The sequence below is a fragment of the Chlorocebus sabaeus genome, chromosome 29 (genome assembly GCF_047675955.1).
Source record: "Chlorocebus sabaeus isolate Y175 chromosome 29, mChlSab1.0.hap1, whole genome shotgun sequence".
Lineage (NCBI taxonomy): Eukaryota > Metazoa > Chordata > Mammalia > Primates > Cercopithecidae > Chlorocebus > Chlorocebus sabaeus.
In genome coordinates this window covers 7589210-7615307 of record NC_132932.1, presented here as the reverse complement: position 1 = coordinate 7615307, position 26098 = coordinate 7589210, and the positions used below count along the sequence as shown (strand labels likewise).

The window sequence follows — 26098 nt, the reverse complement described above, 5'->3', positions numbered from 1 at the left end:
CTTTATCAAAATGGTGTTATGCTGTGTGCGTTTTTGATACTTGTATATTTTTACTCAGTGTGTTTCAAAGATCTGCTCATGTTGTGTGGGGCTGTAGTTTATTCACTTTTGCTGCTAACATTCCTTTCTGTGAATATTCGCAATATATTGTATTACTTGATACTTGTCAGTTGTTAGTTGTGCTGTTTCTCATATTTGCACTTGATGTATATGATATACGTTACATTTTTTTGGGGAGTCTGGTACATTTAGCAGAATGATTTGAGATGAAACTATTATCAAGTAAACGGCATTTTTAAGAAATGAAAACAAGCAATCAGTTTCTGCTCCAAAAGAGGGAGAATCTATAAGATACCTGGGTAAAATGGTATAAAATAAAAAGTGTGGTGCATTGTCAGTGTGGGTGTAAAGCAAAGACTCCAATTAATTTTTGTCTACATGATTTTATTTCAAGGTTGAAAAACTAGGTTGGACTTGTGTATGTAGAATATAATCACTGAAGAAATACAAATCACATCCTTTGTCCATGTGGTCAAGTTACAGCCTAAAGACAACCTAAATTTTTGTTCTTTTTTTTTTTTCCCCTAAATATTAAGCTATATAATGACACACCTCCCACTTCACTGTTTAAAATAACTTAGTATGATTGATTTCCAACTACTTCAGGAAAACACATTTAAAAAATTCACAAATGAAAATCATTTTATTAAAAAAACACACAAAAACAAATAAATCCTACAACCCCTACAAAAACCCGCATGTATTTAAAAATTCTATATACCTCTTTATGTTCTTGGGGACAAATAGGCATATTTATTACTAATACTAAAAATACATTGGGTAGTATTTGAAGATTTTATATTAGCACTAGCCTTTTAAAAATCAGCTCTAAATTTTTGTCTTACAAGATATGTATTAAAAATTCTGAAATCAAGTACAACGAAATTATATATCAGTATTTCTTTGCATTTAACTCCAGAGTGAATCTGTAGGAATCAAGACCAACCTCATGCAGAGAACTTCCTGATGAAATATTTAAAAATTAGTAGACTGGACTTTAATTCTTCATGTGTGGTGTCTACTTTTTAAATAATACATTTTAAGTTTAAGATTCTAATACATTTCTTTCTCTGTTAAATCTAGGAACATCTAAAACTGAAACTCTTTGTTTAAAAATCAAGCTGAATTTCAGTTAAACAAAACCATCCCATTATATGAATAACTTTCTTAGGTAAAACAAGGTTTATTTTCCTTCTATACAACTGACTCTGAATTGAGCTAGAAATTTCCAAGGAGAAAAATGATCTAGGAAACAACTTTAGAAAAAAAGGGCTAAGTTTCCGTTATGATAGTTTTTGACTTGTTTTCAGCTCTTAATTTAAAAAATTATTCACGAACGATGGATACACGTTCTAATGCAGAAATCTTTTAAAATTAGAGAGTAATAAAAGAAACCTACTACCTTCGTTTACATCAGGTCCCCTCTTACCATTCTACCCGATTGTTTATGAGACAACCACTTCTTATCTCGACAATTCACAACTCTTTTATTAGCCATCCTAAAAAAATTTATTATTGACATCAATTAGCCCGAGTCATGAAATCGGACCGCATTAAGGGCGACACATGGTCCAATTACTGTTTGTAAAAGTCCACGTATTTCAAATTCCTCTCTCCTGCCATTGCTGGGCTGTTTCCCTCTTTGAGGACCTGGTCTCCGCAGCATTTATTCATTAGATGGCAGTCCTAGGGAAGTCTCGCTTTGGGGAACCTCTCCTCCTGCACATTCAAGAAAACCACCGCGGAGAGTTAGGGTCGGTACTGGTTTCTAGTCACTTACGTAGCAAACGAAGCAAGAGGAACGTGCCCGGGAGGACTCAAGACAGGTGCGGGTGGGTTTCCGCAGTAGCCGCTGATCCCGAATGCATGCCGCCTGTTCCCGGGTCGGGACCGCAGCCAAGGGAGGCTTCCCGGCCCCAGCCTCCACCCCCTTCTCGGGGCCCCGGACACGCCCCCCAGCTTCGGAGCCCCGCAGCGTGCACGCGCCCCGGCCGCTCCCCGCAGCCGCCCACGTGGTGGAGCCCTGAGCCGCGCGAGGCCGCTGAGAGCGCTCAGGGCGGGCCGCTGGTCCGGGAGGCCCCGCCAGCGCGACCCAGCCGAGTCGGTCCCCAGCCCGGGCCCCCACATTTCCTCCCCCGGAGGGAGGGAGGCGACTCTCCGCGTGCTACCCTCCCCGGCGCCCGCCGCGCCCTCTGGCGGCCACCGCGGGGACGCGCCCTGGGCACGCGGGGCCGCCTGTCTGGGCCCCCCTTCCGGGGCGCGGGGCCCGAGAGGGGCGGCGGGGTCCTGTCTCCTCGCGCCACTCCAGGCCGAGCCACGCGGGCCGCGCCCTTCCCCCTCCGCTCCCCGCGATCCCCGCAACTCCCGGCTCCCCGGTCGCAACGCCGCGGGTGCCCCAGCCTGGCGTGAAAGTGCCCGGCGTAGTAGCCTGGGGGGGGTCCCCTTTTTCCCAGGTGCGCCCCTTCCGCCACGTTCAGGCTTTCCAGTACATAGCGAAAAAAATGCCGCATGCACGCACTTATTTATTTTGCAACAGCTGCAAGGAACAATGAAGCTTTTCAAGAACCAGGGAAACGCGCTTTCCAGCCGCGCTGTTGTTGTTTTCAATGAACCTCTCCCAGCACCGCACTCCCCGCCCACCCCTCCCCTCGCCTGCCCACCCCGCCCCTCGCCTGCCTACCCCTCCCCTTCCTAACCTTTCCCTGCCTACCCACCCCTACCCCGCCGAGACCGGGTCGGCGGCGGGGGCATTGTTTTTGGAGTCGGGCGGGAGGGGAGGGCGCGTGCGGGGTGGCCGGCGCAGTGCTGCACTGGTGGGGGCGGGAGCGGGTGGGCACGCGCGCGTGTCTCTGTGTGCGCGCGGGAGTCGGCGGGGCGGGACATGGGGGCGGCGCCTTGCAGTCTCGCGCCCCACGCCTGGGCTCCGCTCCGCACGTCTCGGGGATCCCGGGCTCCGGTTTTTGGCTCGTGCCGGCCTGGGCCGGGCCCTCGGCGCGCGGCTGCTGCGGCGGTGGCCGCTCGAGTGTGCGAGCGGGCGCGTGTGCGCGGACCCGGGCGCGCGCGCGCGCGCGAGCCCCCAGTGTGTGGCGGCGGCGGCGGCGCGGCGAGGCTGGGGCTCTTGTTTACCAGCATTAACTCCGCTGAGCGGAAAAAAAAAGGGAAAAAACCCGAGGAGGAGCGAGCGCACCAGGCGAACTCAAGAGAGGCGGGAGAGCAAGAGGGACGCCGCCAGCGAGCCTGCCCGCGGCCGGCGCTCGCAGACCCTCGGCCCCGCTCCCCGGACCCCCCCCGCGTCCTCCACGCCCCTCCCGCGCGGGGGCAGCTCCACGGCGCGCCTCGCCTCGGCTGTGACCTTCAGCGAGCTGGAGCCCCCGCGCAGAGCCGGCGGCGGCGGCGGGCGGGGGCCGGGCGGGGGCAGCGCGGGGCGGGCGGCGGCGCGGAGCCGGGCGGCGCGGCGGGAGTGCTGAGCGCGGCGCGGCCGGCCCGCCGCTTTGTGTGTGTCCTGGATTTGGGAAGGAGCTCGCGGCGGCGGCGGCGGCGGCGGCGCTGAGGGAGGAGGCGGCGGCGAGCGGAGCCCGGAGGAGGAGGAGGAGGAGGAGGGGGAGCCGCTCATTCATTTGACTCCGGGTTTCTGCCCCTCGCTGGCCTCGCCTGCGACCCGGACTTGGGGCGATCTTGCGAACTGCGTCGCGCCCTCCCGCGGCGGAGGCTCGGGCGTCCGGCCACCTCCCGCGCGGCCAGGGCCGGGCTTGTTTTTCCTCGCCGTGGCAGATTTGGGCTTTGCCCCCTTTCTTTGCAGTTTTTCCCCCTTCCTGCCTCTCCGGGTTTGAAAATGGAGGCCGACGACGCCGACAGCCCGCCCCGGCGCGCCTCGAGTTGCCGACTCCGCCGAGCCCTGGGCCGCTGCTGCCGGCGCTGAGGGGCCGCCCCGCGCCGCCCGCCCCGTCCGCGCACCCGGAGGGCCCCGGCGGCACCGCCTTCGGAGTATTGTTTCCTTCGTCCTTGTTTTTGGAGGGGGAGCGAAGACTGAGTTTGAGACTTGTTTCCTTTCCTTTCTTTTTTTTTTTCTTTTTCTTTTCTTTTCTTTTTTTTTTTTTTTTTTGAGAAAGGGGAATTTCGTCCCAAATAAAAGGAATGAAGTCTGGCTCTGGAGAAGGGTCCCCGACCTCGCTGTGGGGGCTCCTGTTTCTCTCCGCCGCGCTCTCGCTCTGGCCGACGAGTGGAGAAAGTGAGTATGTGCCCGCCGCCCGCGGCCACTGCGGGAACTTTTCCTTCGAGGGGCTGCGCCCTGTTTGCGAAACCCGAGTTGCCACCGTCGCAGCTGTCGGGCCCCCGGGCTCGGGAGCGGCGGGGCGGGACGCGGGGTGGCTCTGCCGGGAGGGAGGCTGCGGCGGACCTGAGATCCGGGCTCGTTCGTCTGGATCCCCGCGGGCCCTGGCTCCGCACATCCCCCGTGCTGGAAGGGCCTGAGGGGCTTTCTCTCTCGCCGTGCCGACAGTCTTGTCCCCCGGCTAGGCTCGAGGACTCGGTAGGGAAGTTGGTGCCGGGACGGGCTCCTTGGGTTCCCAGGCCCCGCGACCCGCACCTCGCCCCTCCGGAGCGCACGAGCCTCTCCGCACATAGCGCTGATCCGCTGCGGCGCGAAGGCAGCGGGGACAGCATCCTGGGCCGCACCGCGTCTCCGCTGCTGGGGCTGATCCGGCAGTGGGGAGCAGGCATCCGCCCGGCCCGCGGGTTGCGAGTTGCCCTTGAGGGGGGGAGGTGCCCTGCGGAGAGGCCCCGAAGCCCCAGGACACGTCTCCAAGCGCCTGGCGCTGCCTCCCGTCGCCCAACATGCTTTTCCCCTCGGGCTCCTAGGGTTCCTGGCCTTGCCCGTTACTTTGGGCCGCTCCTCGTTGGGTTACCTGCCCCTGGCGTCCCGGGGCTGGGCGGTGGGGTGAGGGGAAGCGCTCTCTGGGCAGCTCCCCGGGGAGTGCGAGGCCGGTGCGAGGCCGGTAGTCTTCCTCAGCTTGTACGGGGAGCGCCACTGGGCCCCCAGTTCAGAGGGCTCTGGGATGGCCTCTCAGTTTCTCCCGGGCAGGGGGATGGAGGGGTGCTAGGGCCGCATCCGAATGTGCGTTGGTAGGTGTGTGGTCGGAGCCGACGTGCATTCCGACACACGTGCTCGCAGCGCGGGGTGTAGTCGCCGCCTCACGGGGACACCGAGACGCCCGTCCCTGGCGAGAGGTGTCGTACGCTGTGGGTTTCTGGAGCGCCAGGGTCTGCGGCGGTGGGGGAAGGGTGTTGTGTTTTGCGAGCGCGGAGCCCTGGCCTTGGTTTTGTTGTGGCCGGCGTCGTGTCGCCCTCCCTTCTGCCGCCCCGCACTTCCTTTGTACGCAGTTAATAAGCAGTATCGTTCCATACTCGCTATGTTTTGCAACCTGATAGCTTTTGTTTTGGTGGTGTCGGGTGGGGGTAGGTAGGGAAGCGCGGGGATGCAGGGAGTGGGAACTCCCCCCGGTGTGTACAGCCCCAGGAGGTGGGGGGTTTATTCTCAAAAAATGGAAAGTGTGGCTTACTGGTACATTCAAGATAGTAGGGTAATTTGAACACGATTAAAAGTTTAAATGTCGCAGAACTGGGACCGGGAACGGTGAGGGCGTGTTGGTGAGTAATGGTAGCCGAGGGTATGCAGGTGGTGCCGATTAACTTCCAAAAAAATCACGACTGAGCCTTCAAGAGTGAGGGGGAGAAGTAGGAGGCAGCGGAGGTTGTCTGGCCCCATCACTGGGGCAATTCAGAAAGGCTGTTTCTATAAACAAATCCTTAAACGTCTCTTAAGAAATGAGTGCGCGACAGAACGAGAGCAGATCGTGGTTCGCGTGTTTACTGCCGAGTGGGACGCGGACTGGGGCCGGACCTTGCACAGATCTGGGCTCTCATGCTCTTTGTTTTCTAAACTTTAAGCGGACTCGATTGGGCGAAAGCCTTCCAGCTCCCTTTACTAAGTCGTTTAGGTGGTGTTTGAGGGGGACAAAGGAGGGTTTTTTATCTTTAAATGATAAGTACGGTTTAGAAGACACAGGAGAAATAATCCATTTTATTGTGGTGTGCAGTTAAACTGTAGAGCTTCTCTAGTTTTGTGTTTTTAATGTTCTGAAATTCAAAATAGCAGGGATGGCCTTCTCCGACGCAGGAGTCGGGCATTTTAAAATAGGCTGTTTTTCTTTTGGAGTGTTTTTCTTGAAGGATATTCTTTGTGCGAGACGACGGTTTTTGAGAACACAGACAGGAGGGGAGGGGGTGTTTTAATGTATGTTTTTACTCCATGATGCCAAAGCTTCCCCCAAGGATCCCTTTACAAGTGGTTAGTTCCTTGAAACCTCATGGGTGGTCAGAAGACACCCCAAATCTCGATTATGGTTTGTTGAAGTCTTGACTGACTCAGTACCTGCCCCTCCCTCCATCTCTGAAATGTGGAGGATTAAAAGCTATGCATGTGAACGGGCGTTCAGTTTTTAGCCGGGAAGGTGCTAGACCACTTAACTCTGATAGAAATAAGGTGCTGAGCCGTATCAGGGAGGGCATTCTTTCAGCTGTTGTCTGGTATAGAAATAAAGGCAGGGTGGTGTTGGTTCAGTTGCAGGTATTTTGCTGGCATATTGAAACATTAGAGTTTTCTCTTTTAGTGTGATGGCAGTAGAAAGAGTGCTGTTTATCTTAGAAAACTTAGTTTCTGAAGCAAAGGCAGTCATATGGATGTGTTTGTTTTGTATCACCATAATGTGAACCAGAGCATCTAAATGAAGGAGGTTCGGAGGTTCTGAGTGATAGCCAGATAATCTGATGGCTGTTTTCTTCCTAAAAAGTCAGCATGCACTTTAAATTTATTGTACCCATCTCCTTAAAAGGATTCAGTCATCTTTCTACCCCAGGCATCTTATTGTCAGAGAAATGTAGGTATGTGAAATGTTGGTGTTTAAAGAAGTTAGTGTTTATTACCAGATGGAGAACCCCGAAAAAGAACGTTTGAAAGAACCTAAACAGCAAATTATAGTTTAGATTCTCTAGAAAGACATAGCGAGTAAATGGTATTTTGTGGAAGGGTGGGGTTTGTGTCAGGATTTAAAATTTAAAAGATCATATGTTTGATTTGTCGAAAAGATTAGAAAAGTCCAACTCTAAGGAATATGTTAAGGTTGAATAGATGAAGCTTAAAAATATCACAAAAAGTGAAAGAAGTCAGTCACAAAAGACCACATATTATATGATCCGGTTTATGTGAAATGTCCAGAATAAGCAAATCCATAGAGGCAGAAAGGAGATGAGTGGTTGCCAGGGGCTGGGGGTTGATGGAATGGGGAGTGACTGCTGCTAGTGGGCACAGGGTTTCTTTTTGGGGTGATGAAAATTGTTCTAAAATTAGTTTGTGGTGATGGCTGCATAGCTCTGAATATACTTAAAACCATTGGATTATATATATACTTTAAATCGGGGACTTTAATGGTATGTGAATTACATCTCAAAAAACCCGTTTTGGTTTTTTTAGAGAAATGTGCTCAGGTTGAAAATAACTTGTTATGCTACCTTAAATTACATTAAAGTTATTACATATATTTGGTAGGCTGATGTCTCTCTCTCTCTCTCTTTTCTTTTATGAGTTTTTCAGATCCGTGTGTTGCAGCAATACAACAAACTGATAATTGAAGCTTAGCAACTGGGATTCAATCCCCTAGTAGAAATGGGCAAGCAAGAAAAAAAGAATCTTGGTTCTATGTAGCTTCAGTTAGGGATTGAGGAGCTGGATTGAAAAAACACAAATACTGGTGGAAGGCAGATTTTTGACAATAGAAACCTCAACTGAATCTGAAATGATGGTTTTTTCCAAGATAGAGCTTAGTCTGAATGGCTGTTTGTATTTCCAGTTTTATTATGTTTTCCAACAAAGAAATGCTGTTTTAAGATGTTTTAAACGCTCATTTTTTGATATGCTATATTGACCACAAGTGGTTGTAAGGACTGAGGATGAACAGTTCATTTTAATGCAGTATTATTGTTTCTTTTCTTTGTAGTTTTATTTTATTTCTTACATAGTTCCAGGGTCTCAGCAGGAGAAAGAAACTTTAGGATGCAGTAGTTTTAGGATACAGTGTTTCAGATATACAGTGATTTTTATAAAATTAAAATTCTTTACAGAACAAAAGATTTTAAAATGTGGCAAAGGCATTTTTGTTTTGAAACTGTGTGCATTTATCCAAATCTACCCTGGCCTTTCAATAGAAAAGACCTAGAGAATAATTGTTGTTTACATTTGCTTTTCATCTTTGTCTAAGGCTTAGTTTACTAATAAAAATGTTTCCTGCCCTTCCTATTGTTGCAAGATCAGGACAGTAATGAAAATCAACTGTATCATTTTCACTTGTTGCCTTAGAGTTTTTGCCAAGAGGAACCCTCAAGGGATGGTGGTTTCCTTTTAAATCTGGTTTCATTTGTTTCGTAAGAATGTGCTGTAAGAAGCAACTGAATCCAGCCAGCACTTATTGTGCACCTACTGTATGAAAGCTGACCTTGTGCTACTCAGTGCATGAGCCTGCAAAGTCTTGCATGAAACCAACTTTCTTGAAATTCAGATTTTTTTTTTTTTCAGATTCAGTATAGGATGCAGTTTTCAAGTAGACAGTAGGCAGCATTTTGAAGGTTCTTTTAAAAATATTTCTGTAGACTTAAGACTCTAGTGTTGTTCATCCAGAAGCCTCTACCGTACCGTTTTTGCCTCATTGGTGCTTTCCATTATATGGGGATGCCACTGTAGACCATGACATATAGGTGATGTTAACCCATCTTGACTGGCAGCACTGCCTTTTTTATAACATTGGATATGGCAATGTGATTTAAAAAGTGCAGTACTGTAGTTGCCTTTTTCCAAAAATTAGGAGTCACAGGTGTGTACATGAATGTTGCATGGCATGTTTTGAGTTGTAAGAAAGATGGGACTTATGTCTGAAGTTTTCTGGATTACATATTGCTTAGCTAGCTTTCTAGAAATCATCGGCATTCGTAATTTCAGGGCATTTTATAATTTATAAATAACTTGGTGTTTTTAAAAGCGTGAGGGAGTAAGAGTGAGGAGACAAATCCTGAAAGCTTTTGTTTCTTAGTTGTAAAGCATACAAGATATATTTCTTTCTAGGTTGTGATTTTCTCCAATTTGTTTTCAAAACTCATTTAAAAATCAAACCTAGTTCATGGAAGAGGTATTTGCGCCTGTGGGCGAACTTGCTTTGAACTGCTTTTATTAGCCAACTTATGACAGGTGCTGAGCCCAGGAGATGAGCTCTTCTCAATTGTACTAAATATATAATAGTTGCACACATGCTAGGGATATAGTTTCTTGATTTCAGTCTCTGAGATGTTCTGAAGGAAAATTCTGAACACTTTAAAGACAACAAAGTTCCTAATGAATGATGTACTCTGATCCCTCCTGGAAAATGGTGTTTGGCATCAGCTTAGCAAGAGGAAGTTTTCCAGTTATTTGTAAAGATGTGATGTGGCTTTAAGTGGGGAAGGGGGAGGGCAGCAGTCCCAGTGTTTGTGGACACTGAGACCTGTTGACATTTGGGAAGCATAACTGAGTTCCACTATTTGAAAAGATTAAAACTTTGATATATGTACACATCCCCTCATGCCTGCACCCCCATCCCCGAGGGTCTGGAAAAGAATTGATTTGTTCTGAGGAAGGAACATATATTTGGTATATAAAATGGTTAGTAAACAAAGGATCTTTAAAACAAGTTAGACTGTTATCTCAAGAGAAGCATACTTCCTTGGCATGATGTTTTCTTTTGTTAAATTGCTTTAGTTTTATTTGACTCAAAGTATAAACAATACGTTTGATTTTGAGACTTTTGGATTTTTGAAGACTGTTTTTAAATGGTCAGTTTTACTCGTTTGAAAGTCCCAGATACCATTTTTGAAGATTTCTCTCCCTTTTTTCACTGATGCCAACTTTACTTATGTTTTATTAAATTAATTTTGAAATCTTAAGGAAAAATTGATATTTCCTTACTTGAACTGAGAAATAGTTGTTTTCCCTCCCTCTTTTCTTCATCAGTAAATATATGTTGAGTGCTTACTGGATGCAGTTCTTTAGGTTTAGAAATTATTTGGTACTATAAAATGTCTTACCATAGTTTTTAAAGATATCAGTCAAACCATAGATGTTACTGCCATGTTATTAAAACAACAACAACAACAATAACAGAACTAGTAAGCAAGCTTAAAATTTTTATTTTTCCTGCCCTGGACTATGTATATATATACACACGCATATATATATATATATATATATTTTTTTTTTTTTTTTTGGAGACAGGGTCTCACTCTGGTCACGGAGGCTGGAATGCAGTGGTGTGATCATGCTTGCTGCAGCCTTGACCTCCCAGGCTCAAGTGATCTTCCCAAGTAGCTGGGACTACAGGCACACACTACCATGCCTGGCTAATTTTTTGTATTTTTAGTACAGACAAACTTTTGCTATGTTGCTCAGGTTGGACTCAAGTGACCCAGCCACCTCGGCCTCCCGGAGGAGTGGGATCACAGGTGTGAGCCACCGCACTCGGCCTACAAGAATTTTTAAACTCATAGATTGCTCTTCTGATTTCACTGGACCACAACAGAAAGTAGTTTCTTTTATGATGAGGGATGAACACCTACGATTGCAAGGTAAGTTGTTGGGCCTTGTGTCCATGGAGCTCACTTGATGACTGGTGGTCTTGAAGCACTCACATTCTTTGGAGTAGTGGGGTGGCTGGTTAGCCACATGGGGAAGATGTGCACACCTGTAGATGGGGCCATCACACACTACAGCGATAGCTGGGCCTACCTTATTGCTCACCTGGCTGGGCACAGCGGCTCATGCCTGTAACCCCAGCACTTTGGGAGGCCAAGGTGGGCAGATCGCTTGAGGTCAGGAGTTCAAGACCAGCCTGGCCAACATAGTGAAACCCACTTTCTACTAAAAATACCAAAATCAGCCTGGCGTGGTGGCCCGTGCCTATAATCCCAGCCACTTGGGAGCCTGAGGCAGGAGAATTGCTGAAACCCGGGAGGCAGAGGTTGCAGTGAGCTGAGATCATGCCACTGTACTCCAGTCTGAGTGACAGAGCAAGACTCCATCACACACAAAAGATACATATATAAAAATAAAAGTAAATGAATTGCTCACCTGGTAATAGTCTGGAAAACATCCCCCCCCCCCCCCCCCCCCATATTTTTAAAGACTTTAGAAAGTAGTCTTGCTAATCCGGAAAGTTCTTGCAGGCAGGAGTTTGAAACTTTTGAAACTTTATTTTGTCTCACTCCGCACTCTTAGCCCCCTTAATACCACAGGTCTCTACTTCAGTAAGAGTTACATAATACAAATGCCATTTGTTCAAAATTGTGTATCTCCATCCATCCATCCATTGTCCAAATTCTGAGAGTTTGAAATACATCGTTGTTGCTGTTTTGTATCCTTTTGTTCAGCAATTTTTTTTAACATGGCACTAGCTTTCTCAAACTGGCTTTGGAATTATTTGTCAGTTTAGAAATCAATACCACTTTAAAAATTACTCTTGACATGGGAGAACAAATATATTTTGATAGTTGTTAGAGCATAAATATTTTATAGAGCATAACTTGAAAAATTTCCTGATATATTTTGAATGCTTTCAGTTTGTCCTCTGCTTTAAAAAATATAGTCGTGATTAGTCTCTGTAAAGTTGGTTTTTGGGAATGCTTGATTATGTAAATGAGACATCACCAATTTAAGCCAGCCAAAGTTTAGTCAATAGAACCTTAAAGAACAGAAGTCTGATGGCAATTAAGGAGAGATGAATTTATTTATAAAAGTTTTTCCCAAATTCAAAGTGCCTTAGTGACCTTTGATAACTTCCTGGAAAAAGTAGGAAGCATGGAGAGAAATTCCAGGTAGGAGCCCATGATCCAATTGACTGCATCAGCTTACAAAGTGTTTTCTAAGTCATTAGCTATTCTGTCTAGATTGTAAAATTCCCCTCAGTTGTGTCCACATTTATCTGTGTTGTCCTGTATTTATTCTCTTTACCTCATTTCCCTGAGTCTCATTGTAGTGGGATAATACGCAAGCTTACAGACTCGGGACTTTAAAGAGAAGCACAGATTGCCACAAAAACAAATGATCGCAGAGACCAGTAGCAGCAGAGGGAGATCTGCTGTTAGGCTTCCCTTAGTTCTGTTGTCTGATTTCTGTGGGTAATGAGTTCACTGCATATGTTAGGTCATAACATGATATCGTGTAGTCCGTGGGAACTTTTGTTATGATAGCCTTTCTTGGTCAGGTGATATAATTGGGATTTTCTTTCTCCCATGCACCTCAGTAAAATTTTCAGCAATAGAGATTGGCTCAGGATGGAATTTGTGGTTCAATTTCAGTTCTGTAGCCTGTCCTTTTCTGGGGAGACTCGTTAATTGAATGTTTCCTTTCAATCTCACTGAGTCACTTGAAATCGCTCGGATTCACCCCTATTCCTGGCTCCAGCCTGGTCCAGTGCAGGCCTGCATTGACTCTGACTACATGCTGAGTTGGCCTCTGAACCAGTTCCTGTACCATCCCCTTGGTTTGATGGACTTGCCAGCTCCAAATAGAATGTGCCTCTTGTGTCCTAGAATCAAGTCCAAGGTCCTTAGAATCAAGTGATGAAACAAATCCTTAGTAATCCTTTGCTATAGGGATCCACTGTTAGTTGCCAGTACTCCCCAGCATCTGTGCATTAGCTTGATGGAAAGTAAGCCATGCTATGCCGGTCTCCAAGTTTTTGCTTCTGCTGTTTCCATAGCTGAGAATGTTTTTTTCTCTTCACTACTCTGCTTCTTCTCCTTCCACCCTCAATACTGAATAGCAGAAAGTGCCACTTAAGAGCACCGGAAGGTCACCATAGTTTTAATTTCTCCTTAGCTGCCAATTAGTTCTTTGGTCCTAAAGTTACTAACTTTTCTGAGTCTTGATAGAAATGTGGAGACTTACAAATATTTGGGGGAGACATTTCTCCTTTTCTCACTAAACAACAGAATGAAAACATTTTCTAACATGTTTAGAAAACCAAAGTCACAAGAAAAATTGTGAGGAAATAGAATAGGTTTTTAAAATTGAAACAATTTCCAAGTTTCAGGTGGATCTGTAAAATAGGGACAAGATCATAACTTTCAAAAGGCGGAATACTAGGTCAGGTGATTCCTTTCCCCCATATACCTTTTCTGTGATTCGAATAGATCAGAGATCCATCTTACGTTTCCAAATCAAATTCCTTCTCCTTCTTGAAGGTTTTTGGGATTTCCCTAACTTACATATCTACTTCCCCATTACTCCTTCTGAGTTCATAACCCACAGTTTTGTTGGTTGACAGTGATTGGTTTTGTTTTGTTCCTTGCTTGTAATTTTATTAGGACTGTGGAGCCGAAGTGGCTGGTTTGAATCTGAGCTCTCCAGTAGCTAAGCTCACAGGCAAATAATTTAATCTTCTTGTGCCTCAGTTTCCTCATCTGTGAAATTATAATTTTAATATAACCTACTTTAACATTCATAAAAATCAAACAAATTCATACATGTGTCAAGTGCCTAGAACAGAACCTGGCAGCTGGTATTAAGCCCTCAGACTTCAGCTGCTACTGCTCTTAGGGATGTGACATCCTTGAACAGAGATGTTCTTTGGATAGAAATATAAGGCTGACTTGATGTTTGATTGCCCTTGCCATTTAAATATGGTATAGAACCTGGCACATAGGTGCTCAATAAATGTATAATAATACTTTATTTTGGTAAGGTGCTTATTAACAAGGTGGCATGCTACTTATTAAACAGTTGTGATTTTTTTTTTTTAAGCAAACGGTAGTCACCCCCTGCAGTTTGCCTTCCATTTCAAAGATCTGTTTATTACATGTTCCCCCTTAATCTTTTCTTCTGTCAATTTCTGCTCACACCTGAGAGGTGTCCAGTGTGCACTTTGCCCATCTCACCAATGCTTAGGCTCCATCTAGTGGCCAGAACGGAAATTCAGCCTATTCGGTGACTGAATTAACAGTGCCCCGAGGAGGAAGATAGTGATCCCAACCCACTCTCTGGCTTGCTTCCTAGGGACTGATGGCAAGAAAATGTGGATACTACAGGCTTCTGTAGAAATCACTGGGCTGCAGTTTTGGATTAAGGTTACTCTACTGTGTCAGTGCGAGCTGTGCTGAGAGAATTAGGGTCTTCTTAAACGATGCAGTACTGCACAGAGCTGTTATACCTAGTGTTTCTTTTACAGTTAGAGTTTTAAGATACTTTTACAGGACTTTAATAAATTTAATAAATTTAAAGCTTCAAAATATTTATTTTGAGATTAGAGATTTAAAAAATACTGCTGATTTCATTTGGAAAAATACAGCAAGATTGCCCTTCCATCGCTCTATTTAAATAGGTAGTAACACTTTCATTATCATTCTCTTATCTCTCCCCTTTGGCTATTCGATGTGGTTAAGATGCTCGCCAGCCAGAAATACTGACAGAAAATAAGAATAAAAACATCCAGGATTAGTGTTAGGTCCCACATGGTCTGTGTTTCGTTAGCTAATTTTATGTATTTTCTTTCATGTTTTATTGATATTTTCAGAATCTTTCTTGTTGAGATTACTCAAAATATATAGCGGGTTATTTAGTTATACTTGTCAAAATCCTTAAACCTGTTTCCCCATGATTGCCTTTTATTATTTTTAATTTGGAATTCTTTGGCTATCAGAGAGAACTTCAGCCTCCCTTCCTCCCAGACATTTTGAACAACTCAGGCTATACTCATTCTTGTCTCTTTGTCTTGGCAGCTGGAAGCCCCTCTGCTTGGAATAGCAAACAATACTACCAGCTTGCCCTCTGGGAAGCTCCTTTAAGAGTTAGCTGTAATTTCACCCTCTCTCTGGCGTTCATTCTGCATGCAGAATGATTGCGCTGACTTGGTCTCTTGCTATACCTCCTATTTGGGCATCTCCCCCAAATGGTACCTTGGTTATCTTTGAATTCCCAGGAAGTGGCCCAGTGCCTGGCGCGTAGGAGGAGCTGAAGAAACTGAAGACTTCTTAAAGGGATACTCCCCATTCACTTTGAAGCCCTTTTTTGTACACATTTATTTTCATCTAATCATTGCACCTCTGCCAGCCGAAACATTTTATCACACCAGTTACTGCTGCATGGAACTTGAAGTAATAAAATTATCTTTAAAATCATTGTTTCATTAGGTTTTTTGTACATCGAGGTGAATTAAAAAATTAGAACTCCTGGAACGGTCATTTGTGAGTCTGGCCTTGTGTCCAGATCACCTCATCCCTGTGGATGGAGACTTTATTCCATAAGTTCCCTATAGATAAAATGTAATGAATAATTCATTGGCACCAATTTATGTCTGTAATGTGCTTTTAAACCTTCGTGGAGCTGGGTGCCTGAGGAGGAAGCATCTGTAGGCTGGACTCGGCTGCCTGGTGGTCTCCGGAGTGGCCTGATGCAGAGGGCCAGGGTGGTATCTCAGAAAGTCGGGTGGGTGCTTGCACACCTGCTGACCTTGAGTGACAGGGTGGACCTAGGTCATTTCATAGGCCCTTCCAGCCTTCAGATCTCAAAACACTAGGCAGAGAGAGAGAGAGATTTTAGGGAGATGTGGTTGGAACTAGCAGAATTACCATGTATGGAAGTTGGCTTCTATTTCTTGCATTGTTTTCTTGGTGAAGCCAGTAAACTTTTGCGTTAACTCCTGGGAGGGACAGTAGCAAGGTCCTAAAGATATGTTTATCACTTAAGCATCCTTCCCAACCCTGCCGGTTTTGGTTGCTGGTGAGGGCCTTTGACAGTCTCCTGGTGGGGCCCTTGGAGACGGTTTGAGACAGGCCAGCTACCTACCTATGGACAAAAGAAAGTTTACTTGTCTAGGTTGATATAAAGAGGACTCCTGAACTTAATGAACACCTTAGAAATTATCGTTAAAGTCTTCTCTCCCAAGGAGCAGGGTGGGATATTTCTTGCAGAAAATGTAAACATAATCATTTGAAGCTGGAATGTTAATTTTCAGGAGCAGCTTGTAAAAAAATATCTGTGAAATTCCCATGTGAATGCTGAACCGGGTGGATGTGAACTTACCTAGACAGCCTGGCCTGCCTTTGCTCTGCTCTTCTCTGTGGGGTTCGCACATGTGCAGGGCTTCCTTTGAAGCCTTGTCCTCTCAAACAATTCACTGTCTCCTTCTCTCCCAAGCATGGAGGCATATTGGAAAGGGAGCTCCAGGCCTCAGTGTCTCTGCCTGTGATTGGAATAACACTGCTCTAGCAGGGATGCCATGAGAATTAGCAATAGATAATGTATCCAATCTGCCCAGCAAAACTGGCAAATAGAAAGCATCCAATAAATGGATGCTTTTCTCTTTTTTTCTCTTCCTCACGGTGGGTGGCCCTAGTGGGCTCTCTCTGGGACCTCCAGTCCTCCTTCCCCACAACACCAGGGCATTGCTGCCATTGCTGCCAGTTGAAGAGGGCCTGTTTTTTTTAAGACAGGGTGTTGCTCTGTTGCCCAGACTGGAGTGCAGTGGTACAATCTCCGCTCACTGCAACCTCTGCTGTACTGCAACCTCTTCCTCCCAGGTTCAAACAATTCTTGTGGATCAGCTTCCTAAGAAGCTGGGATTACAGGCGTGTGCCACCACGCCTGGCTAATTTTTGTGTGTCTGTGTGTGTTTTTGTTTTTTTTTTTTAAGTAGAGATGGGGTTCCGGCATGTTGGTCAGGCTGGTCTCAAACTCCTGGCCTCAAGCAATCCACCTACCTCGGCCTCCCGTAGTGCTAGGATTACAGGTGTGAGCCACTGTGCCTGGCCAAGGAGGGTCTTTTTTTGCACATCTGCAGTGAAAGGTTTGAGCCCAGAAATCTGAGTCTCAGGTCATTGAAACCGCTAAGTAACCGCCTTGCTTCTCTGTGCCTGAAGAGAAGGGGTTTTTAGGTTAACCAGGCTGACTGGTTCAGGGTCATGTCCCTACCTGTGGAGGGGGAGTGGGTGTGGAAGGTGAGTGGTGACAAAGAGTATGGAACCCTGTTTCTGATATGTAGATTGAGGGCCTCCAGTGGTTCTCTGCTCCATGGAAAGCATGTGAACGAATATGATATATATTTGTTTCTCCTCAAGGAGCTTGCTGCCTAGTTGGGACAACTCAACTACTGGGGGAGAGTAACAGACGCTATCAGTTTAGTACTAAGTTATGGGATGCTGATTGGACAGAAGTGTGTGGGCTGCAGGCAGTGGGGTCACAGCTGCAGAATGGCTTGAGAAGCTTTAAGGAGGATGTCTTGACTTCAGTGTGCCCTAAATATTTGACTCTGGAGATCCAAGGAGGCAGCTCCCCAGGAGAGGAAGGGACCATGTGTGGTGTGGGTGGCAGTGTGCACTGATGGAGTGGAGAGGGTGTCAGAATCCATTATGTGCTGGGAAGGAATTGACTGCTGGCTAGAGAATGGGGAGCTTTGAAACCTTTGCACCATTGCAGTGGACCTGCTGAGAAGGGTGTTCTGGGGAGGCTGCTCTGGCCTGTCGATGGAGTCAGGATTAGGGGACAGATAGACACCCTAGTGTGAGCCAGTGATGGTATAGATGAGGGAGGCAGTGAGGACAGGCTCAGGGAGGGAAGTGTTGTCTCTAGACCTGAGACCAGGGAAGCAGGAACGGGCTGGACAGGTTGGCCCAGCTAAGGGAGGTGACTGGTGAGACAGGGGTCCTCAGTGTGAGGGGCTGGGTTGCCAGAGAAGCTGTGGGCTGGGATGATTTGTCGAGAGAGAGGTCCCAGTGGATGGAGAGGCAGGACCTGCAAAACAGGTTGGCTGCAGGACTGGTGGCAGTAGCACAGAGCAGCTCCCAAGGAGACACCTGGCACTTTTAAGGCATGGAATGGAGAGAGCTAGGGGAGCAAACCTGCAGTGAGGTAATTCACATAGCAAAGTTCTCTGGAAACTGCAGTGTTCAACTTTTTAAAAAAATAGCTGAATGTTAGAAAAGTGGAAGAATTCTCACCTTTATTAGGGGCATCATGGGTACCTGGTAGCATCAAGGGCCAGGGTTAAAACCCGTGGAGTAATGCGCCCTCCTAATGTGTTCCTCTCCTCTAAAAATGAAGGTGAAACCGTTTCAGGTGAGCGCTTTTGTTGTTCATTTGCTGGGGCACTGCTTTCTGGCTTTTAGAGGAGTCCAGGCTGGAGACTGACCCCTGCCTTTTTCTGAGTTGGGCCGACTGGGCCCAAGGCTGGTTCTGGGTCAGGCCAGGCTGATGCAGTGGCCTTGGATTTCCTGAGGCTGGGAGAGGGAGGTGGCCTCTGCTACCCTGCAAGAGCTGGCCAACGTGGCAGGGCTCTTTCCGGTCCTTACCATGCAAGTGGAGAGGAACAATTTGTTTAAAGAGGGGTGCCAGCTTCGCATCCAGGCCTGGACTTTGCTACTGATGCTTTTGAACTTGTATTGATTTATGTTTGTAAACTGACTAGACACATTGTGGTTCTTGATGAGAAGCAATTGCCCATCCTTAGTCCACTATTAGTGCCACTCGCTGGATGCTGCCTATTCTGCCACTGTGTTTGTTTTCACTTGACAAATAACATTTAAAAAACACAATAATGCAAGAGACTTCCTGGGAGGGTGATATCATTTGGCCTGTGGGCTTTGTAATACTTCCCAGCTATTAGGAGAGTGAATTCTGAATTTTCAATTGTGTTCACCTGTTGGAGCAAGTGGAGTTTAAGTGTTTCAGACAGTCTCTGCTTTTCCCAACTAGCAAGCAGGCCTTCTACCTTTTCTCCTAATCTTGTTTGATGGCACCATTCCCTTCTGAGATTAGGATTAGAGTCCAGAGCCAGAGAATTAGAAGTCTACTGATGGGTTGTACCGGGGGCACATTATTTACCCTCTCTGCTCTCCTTTCCTTATCTGTAAAATGGAAGATAATCTACCCATCAGACAGGGCGCAGTGGCTCACGCCTGTAATCCTAGAACTTTGGGAGGCCAAGGGGGGCGGATCACCTGAAGTCAGGTGTTCGAGACCAGCCTGGCCAACATGGTAAAACCTTGTCTCTCCTAAAAATATAAAAATTAGCCAGGCATAGTGGCATGTGCCTGTAATCCCAGCTACTCGGGAGGCTGAGGGAGGAGAATTGCTTGAACCTGGGAGGCGGAGGTTGGAGGTTGCAGTGAGCCGAGATCGCACCACTGCACTCCAGCCTGGGCAACGGTGAGACTCTATCTCAAAAAAAAAAAAAAAAAGGTGCCACCCATCTTGGAGGATCGTTACCAGTACTTCATGAGCGGAATACATGCACATTTCTTAGAACCTAGGGCTTATCATAAACACTAAGAGTTAACTGATACTGTTGCTAAGGATAGAGGAAATACACATTAGAAGTTATTTACTTTCTTTAAAAAAAAAAAAGTATCCTTTGGGTGCCTATTGATTCTGATGTTTTGCTCCTAGCTACATTTGCTGTTTTTTTTTTGACTGCAGAATTAGGAACCCAGCTTCATTTTATGTAAAGAGAGTTTGACAAGCACTCCGTTGGGGATAGCAACACAGCTCCCTCCTTTTCTGTCCCTGTCTCCCTCCTGACTCTGTATCTGCCTCAGGGGTGAAGCATCTTCCTCCAGGAAATGGGTCATTTGGATTCCCAGGCCCTTTTGAGAAGGCCACCAGGTCAGGGATCACGGTTGTGGATCATTCACGGATCAATGTGAACTGTGGATGTCCCTTGGTCCTTCAGTCTCTTCCTTCTTCAAGGAGAGGTAGGTAATTGGAGGTCATGTGGCCTTCTGGGGAAGAGCCTGGTCACGAGCATGAGGGATGTGAGTGGGACTTTGTTTCCAGCCAAAATGTAGGGCACAGGATCTGAAAAACACTTAGATTAAGTATCTGCAAAACAAGTTAGGGTATTTTAAATTGAAGGTGGAGAAACCCGAGAACCTGTGCCCTTTGTATGTTGATGGCTGCTTGCAAGGATGAGTGTCCCCAACTGGAGCAGGCCCCCCAGCTGCCAGAGCAGGAGAAGGCTTCAGTCAGGTGGAAAGCCAGCTGCAGTATGTTGCCTGATGCAGGATGGTGAGAGAAGGAGCTGCTCTCTTGCTCTGCTCCCTGGATTGCACAGGGTCTTCCTAAGACCAGAATTCAAGGTTAGTCCTGTTTAGACAACTTGGTAGATGGGCTTGAATGGTCTTGCTAAGAGAATGTTGCCTATGGTGGTATTTGCAAGGAAAATAAAGTGTTTTGAGTCCAGACTAACCAATTTAACAATGCTAGTAAGTAAAGATACTGTTTGCTTTTTGTGATGAGAGGTCTCTTAGGAGGAGGAGGAGTTATTATTTTGATTTAAAACTTACTCCTTGAGGTGAATAGGCACATGAAAAGATGCTGAAAGTCACCAGCCATCGATGAAATGCAAGTCAAACCCACAATTGGTACTTCATACTCATTAGTATGGCTATTACCAAAGACAGCAGATGATAACAAGCATAGGCCAGGATGTGGAGACTTTGGAACCCTTGTGCCTTACTGGTGAGACTGTGAAATGGCACAGCCACTGTGAAAGATGATATGGTGCTTCCTCAATAAATTCATCATAGAATTGCCATATAATCCAGCAGTTCCACTTTGGGGTATATGCCCGAAAGAAGTGAAAGCAGCGGCTCGAACAGATATTTGTAGACTTATGTTCATGGCAGCAAATAGTTCAAAATAGCCAAAAAGTGAAAGCAACTCTAGGGTCCATCCATAGATGGATGGATAAACAAAATGTGGTATATCCATACAATGGAATATAATTCAGCCTTAAAAAGGAAGGAAATTCTATGATGTGCTAGTGTCTTTGAACCTTCATTGAAGATACTATGTGAAGTGAAGGAAGCCAGTCACGAAAGGACAAATACTGCATGATTCTTTCCCTTACATGAGGTATGTAGAGTAGTCACATTCAGAGAGATAGAAAGTAGAATGGTGAGGGGCCGTGAATAGAGGCTCAGGGGAGGGAGCAATGAGGAATTGATGTTTAATGGGTACAGAGTTTCGGTTTGGGAACATGTAAAAGTTCTAGAGATGGATGGTTATGGTGGTTGAGCAACCTTGTGAATCAATGTCAGTGAACTGTACACTTAACAAGGGTTAAAATGTTAAGTTCTTTGTTGTGTATATTTTACCACAGTTTTAAAAAGCTTATTTCTCAATTGTTTATGCGAGTATATGCTTGGAATAGTGGGGGAGACAAATTCAAGGAGACCAGTCCTTGTCCTTGGCAGTCCTGGGTACCATGGGATCCCTGTGGGGGAACTGTGAGGTCAGGAAAGACCTTGAAAAAAGAGTGCAGGTTTGAGCTGAGTCACAAGGAATGGGTCTGTTTTCCATAACAAGAGATAGTATTGCAGATCATATTTTTCTTTCAAGGAAAGCAAGTCAGGAGTCAAACTCTCATGCCATCGTAGTCACAAAATGAAATTTATTACTAATCAGCCATGTGACGTGTAATTCCTTTTTCATTTTCTTTTCCAGAAGAGAGAATTATTTAGATGTTTGGTTCCCTCACTGATTATGATTATACTGGAAGTTTTTCGTTTGTTTTGACAACTCAATTTTTTTTTAATGTAAATGGACTCCCTCATTACAGAGCGGGGAGCCCTTGAAAGAAAGGGATTGACCTCTGCAGACAAGAATCTGAGTGTCCCAAAAGTAGAAGAGGGCTAGAGGCTTCGCCTTACAGGTGAGGAAGCTTGGAGGGATGCGCTGCTTGAGATCCTGGCACGCATGCTGCGTGTCGAAGGCCAGGTCCGCCTGTCGGCCTTTCCAGCAGATACTCTCTGGGGCTGTTTTTTTCCTGCTTGGTTGTCATCCTTTGGTTTAACCAGGCGCCAGGGCTCAGGCCTGGACCTGCTGGATTCCAAACAAGACTTTGAGGGGGCTGAGCTTGTCTGGCTTCCAGAGGAGCTTTCTCTGTCCCGCCTAGAGGAGTGGTTCACCTTGGTCTGGGACCAATGGGAGGAATCCTGCTGCTGGCAGCTGGTCTGTGCCTGGAAGTTGGACTTGCATTTTCTGTGTACCTCCAAAGCAAACCCAAATGACCACTTTCATCCTCCCCTTTTGCTTGTTTGTGTATGTGCTTGTTTTGCCTGGTCATCAGGCAGGAGGTGGTGTCAGATAATGAGAGGTGTGGCTCTTCCCTGAGTTGGTTCTCTTACAGGGCTGTATGGATGTCTTAGCTCAGACTGCTATGACATTACTGTAGACTGAGGGCTAAAACAACAGACTTATGTTTCTCACAGTTCTGGAGGCTGGAAGTCTGAGATCAAGGTGCTGACCAAATTTGGTTTCTGATGAGGGTCCATTTCTTGGCTTGCAGATGACAAATGTCTTGTCGTGTGTCCTCTGGTCTCCTGTTTATGTAAGGGCATTGTTGCCATGATGGGGGCTCTACCCTTGGGACCTCATATAAACCTAATTACCTCCCTAAGGCCCCACCTTCAGATACCACTGAGGGTATTTGGGGTTGGGGCTTCAGTATATGAATTTGAGGGGACACAGTCATGTAGTTCATAACAGTGGAGCAGTGTGCCATAGTGAAGGGATCTCAAGACCAGGACACTCTATGGAAGTTCTTGGCCAGGTCTGAGAGTTGGTTACAGATTATTAAAATTTACATGGAATCCAGTACTTGAAAGTACATGTCTTCAGCATGGCACTGAGCACATTCGCTTCCTTAACTAAATGCCTGAAATGTTTAGTGCACCTTCTGAGCACCCCATTGCTTTTCTTGAAGTGAATGCAGTTTGAGAGGAACTGAATTATTGAGAAATTTTATATGACCCCATTTCTCTCATTTTAGGACAAATAAGTTGCTTATTTTAAACTCTGCAGGAGCTACATAGAGGAAGTTATATTCCAGGAGAGCTTAAATTTCACTGTTTGAAAACTCTGTTCCATGTAAGTACATTCCTCCTCTCTCCCCTCCTCAGTGAGCACACATACCCATCAGATCTGTGGAATTCAATTAAAAGCAGCTCCTTTTGACCCTCCCCAGGGTCTGTTTTGTAAAGCTGACACCAGCATCAGTGAGTTGGAAGGGTTGACACAGAAGACAGACTTATTGCTGCAGCCCACTTCAGAGCCCTCAGTGGTACTTCTTCCTCTCCCAGCGAATCCAGAAGGCTGGGAAGGTGATTGTGAATTGTTTATAAGCATTAACTGTTTACCAGTCATACTTGCTATTTTAAATCTGACCCTGCTATTATGTTGTTTTGTTTCTGTTCACAGCTGAGCTTTAAGCTGGGTAGAATTTCGTGATGAGTCACTCCCATGACTAAAATCAGTATCGATCAAGCCTTCTTGTTAATCCTGTGAGCAGTTTAGACACAGATGAGACAGGCTTAAGGTTTCCACCGACTTGGCTCCCTGTGTGTGCCGGCTGGGCTTCCTGAGGGCCTGGTTAGCCCCTTTTATCTGCTGCTCTGAAGCCTGCGCAGAGGTGTTTAGCACGCACTTTGGAACCTCTGCTGCCTGAAGACAGTGTGCTTAAATGAAGAGGATACCAACCCATGTGAGGTTTTCCCTTCCCTTTTGTTCCGTGAACTCCACCCCAATTACCTGTTTGAATTTTGCATGCCAGTTATTTTCAGGGAACTAGTGACCCTTTTCTTGCCACCCTGGGATTTGAATTGAATGCCAATGTGCCACCTTTTCTTTGGCTTTGTTAGAACGTTGCCCTCAGGGTCATATGTGCTGGCTGCTATGAATTCTTACTATTTGATGGACAGAGAAAGGTGAGGGGTAGATATCTGGACAGAGCATGACAGGGCAGGATATGGAGCAGGAACATTGGGACCTTTTGCTTCCAGGCGTGGGCAGTGAGTGAAACACTGTCTTCCCATTAGGGCAATGGGTGAAACCCTGACTTCCCTCAGTCCTCTGGGCAGCCTTGTCAGGTGGGTGTGGAAACTGAGGTGTGTCTGCTCCAGGCTGTGCAGTCAGCTCCATGTTCTAGCTTCCCGTGCTAAACCTGGCCCCGGAGGCCGTCTGCCTGGCAAGGAGGCTGCACAAAGCTCGGAGGGGCATTTCTGGTGCTTGGTAGATGCCAGGCCTGCCCCCAGTGCACTGATAAGAGCATGGGCTGAGAGTGCCGCTTGGATTCGGCTACAGTGGGCAGCAGAGTGGGGGTGACTTGTGTTGCTTTTACTCTAGAGCAGAGGAGGCAGATGAGGTAGATCCCAGGGGCACCTGGGATGCTGAGCTGAGCTGAGTAGAGATAATTTGGTTTTATAGGATTTGGAGACAGAGACAAATTGGAGTGTTTGGATGTTCGGGGACCTGCAGGAGGTATGTAAGGTGTGTAAAATGCAGCCCCTGTTTTAAAAAGAGTTTTACATTGTCTTTTGAGAAGATAAAGTGTGCATAGCTGTGGAATGGGACCAGATATTTTTATGAGTGAGAATAGAGTGAGCACACTGGGAAAGAGCCCTGGAATTGGAGGAAGAGATCATTTTTCCCAGAGGGATCTTGGAGGTCTCCTGGAGGAGGGTGCTTAGATGATCAGAAGGATTATACTAGGGTGGTCTTGGTGTCAGAACTTTAAAAATGTATGTTGGGGCTGGTAGCAAGGCTGGAGAGGAAGGTTTGTTTGAGTTGTAGTGAGGGATGAGGCTGGGGGCAAATCGGGGATGGTTTTCCAAGTCTCTAGAGGCTGGGCTAAGAGGAATGGTTGGTTCTTAAGAGCTAAAAATCATCCGTTACATATTGGTTCTCTTATTTGTGCTAAGTTAAAGAAACACATGGGAGGCTACTGGTGTTTATGAAATAATTCTGGAGAGGTGGTAGTGGATGTCTGTTGGAAGAGATAGAAGACTGGTCCCAAGGGTTCTGGGTGGCACGTCCCTCTCAGGTCATCGCTGTGCTTTTGCACATTGCAGTTATATTTGACTACATTTGATTATGGCAGATTCACTTAGAAGGACACTGGAAAAAAGCCTCCCAAATTACAGCTGACACAGGAAATGACTTTATTTTCTTCTATTTTTTTTTCTTTGCTTTTCTCCCCTAAGCAACATACGTTTTTAAACCTGTCATCTCACATGACCTGCCAATAGAATTGATATGTTTAATTTCTATAGAAAATAATTGGAAATAATTTCACAAGCTCCAGTAGCTTCCTGTTGTAGGGACCCTTAGGACTTTGGAATGAGAAGTTTTCGATTGAGTTGTCATATTTGGAAGGATAAAGATGCCCTCTTTTCCCTCGATCCACATACTAGATTCCCATGTGCGCGCATTTGTTTGGTGTCTCACATTGATGCAAATGCAGCCATTGGAGAGTGAGCCCTGCTCTGTTACTGGATCTCTATTTGCTCAAAAGACAGCAGTGCCCCCCCCCCCCCCCAAATCTGCATATCTGAAAGCATTCGTGCAGGTTCGTTGCATGGGTCTTTGCATTTTACTTAGACTTAGCAAAAATCAGGTATAGTCTTTGCTGAAAACAAAAGTGACCATTGTTTTTCATCAACTGTAGGGTGTTTGGAGTTGTGAAATATTTGGGGTCCCGAGTCCATTCCAGATTCAACATTGGGAAAGAATGAGAAAGCTGAAGCCTGGGTCTGCAGAAACCATGGGCTATCACCCGCTTCTCCTTAGCAGCATTGTAAACAAAACCCCATTTGTAAGGAGCATGTCCCAACTGAGCTTGTAATTATGGGGGCAAGGTTTGTGTGGTGATGGGGGCATGAAGCTGGAGACTGAGGGCTTCCTTACTGGTTCATTTGTCCTGGCCCTTCTCTTTTCTCTCAAGTCTCATCTCTTTTAAGATTCAGAAAATAATGCAAAATGCCTAAGATTTCTGAAATTCCTGGCCTCGGAGACTTGACTACATAAAAGAGCCAGGATTTTCAGGCTGGCCATTTCAGGATCAGCCATTTCCCACTTCCTGATTCATAGCTTCCAGGATTTGTAATGCCTGTAGATTTTTTTCTCTCTTGCTTA

The 26098-nt window shown here is 46.2% G+C and overlaps 2 protein-coding genes and 1 long non-coding RNA gene across 4 annotated transcripts in view; 1 reads left to right on the top strand and 2 right to left on the bottom strand.

The window, feature by feature from the left end:
• Positions 1-542: 542 nt before the first annotated feature.
• LOC140710671 (uncharacterized) lies at positions 543-2585 on the bottom strand. The gene has a single exon (XM_073012977.1). It carries the CDS (start codon positions 2568-2570, stop codon positions 2112-2114), a length of 459 nt encoding a protein of 152 aa, XP_072869078.1. The 5' UTR covers positions 2571-2585; the 3' UTR covers positions 543-2111.
• LOC140710672 (uncharacterized) lies at positions 543-2680 on the bottom strand. Its single transcript, XR_012091779.1, has 2 exons — positions 2579-2680; positions 543-1779 (listed from the first exon to the last, which is right to left on the bottom strand). It is a non-coding gene; the product is annotated as an uncharacterized lncRNA (long non-coding RNA).
• Positions 2681-4116: 1436 nt separating this feature from the next.
• Positions 4117-26098, top strand: part of IGF1R (insulin like growth factor 1 receptor) — a 311273-nt gene continuing 289291 nt past the window's right edge. For both annotated transcript variants that reach the window (XM_007990528.3, XM_007990529.3), the window contains exon 1: positions 4117-4288. In XM_007990528.3, coding sequence (XP_007988719.1) covers positions 4195-4288 — 94 coding nt within the window. In that variant the 5' untranslated portion in view covers positions 4117-4194. The remainder of the gene's footprint in view (positions 4289-26098) is intronic.

What these genes read in the sequence shown, in the direction of transcription:
- LOC140710671 (XM_073012977.1), bottom strand. Translation starts at nt 2,570, where the DNA reads ATGCGGCATTTTTTTCGCTATGTACTGGAAAGCCTGAACGTGGCGGAA.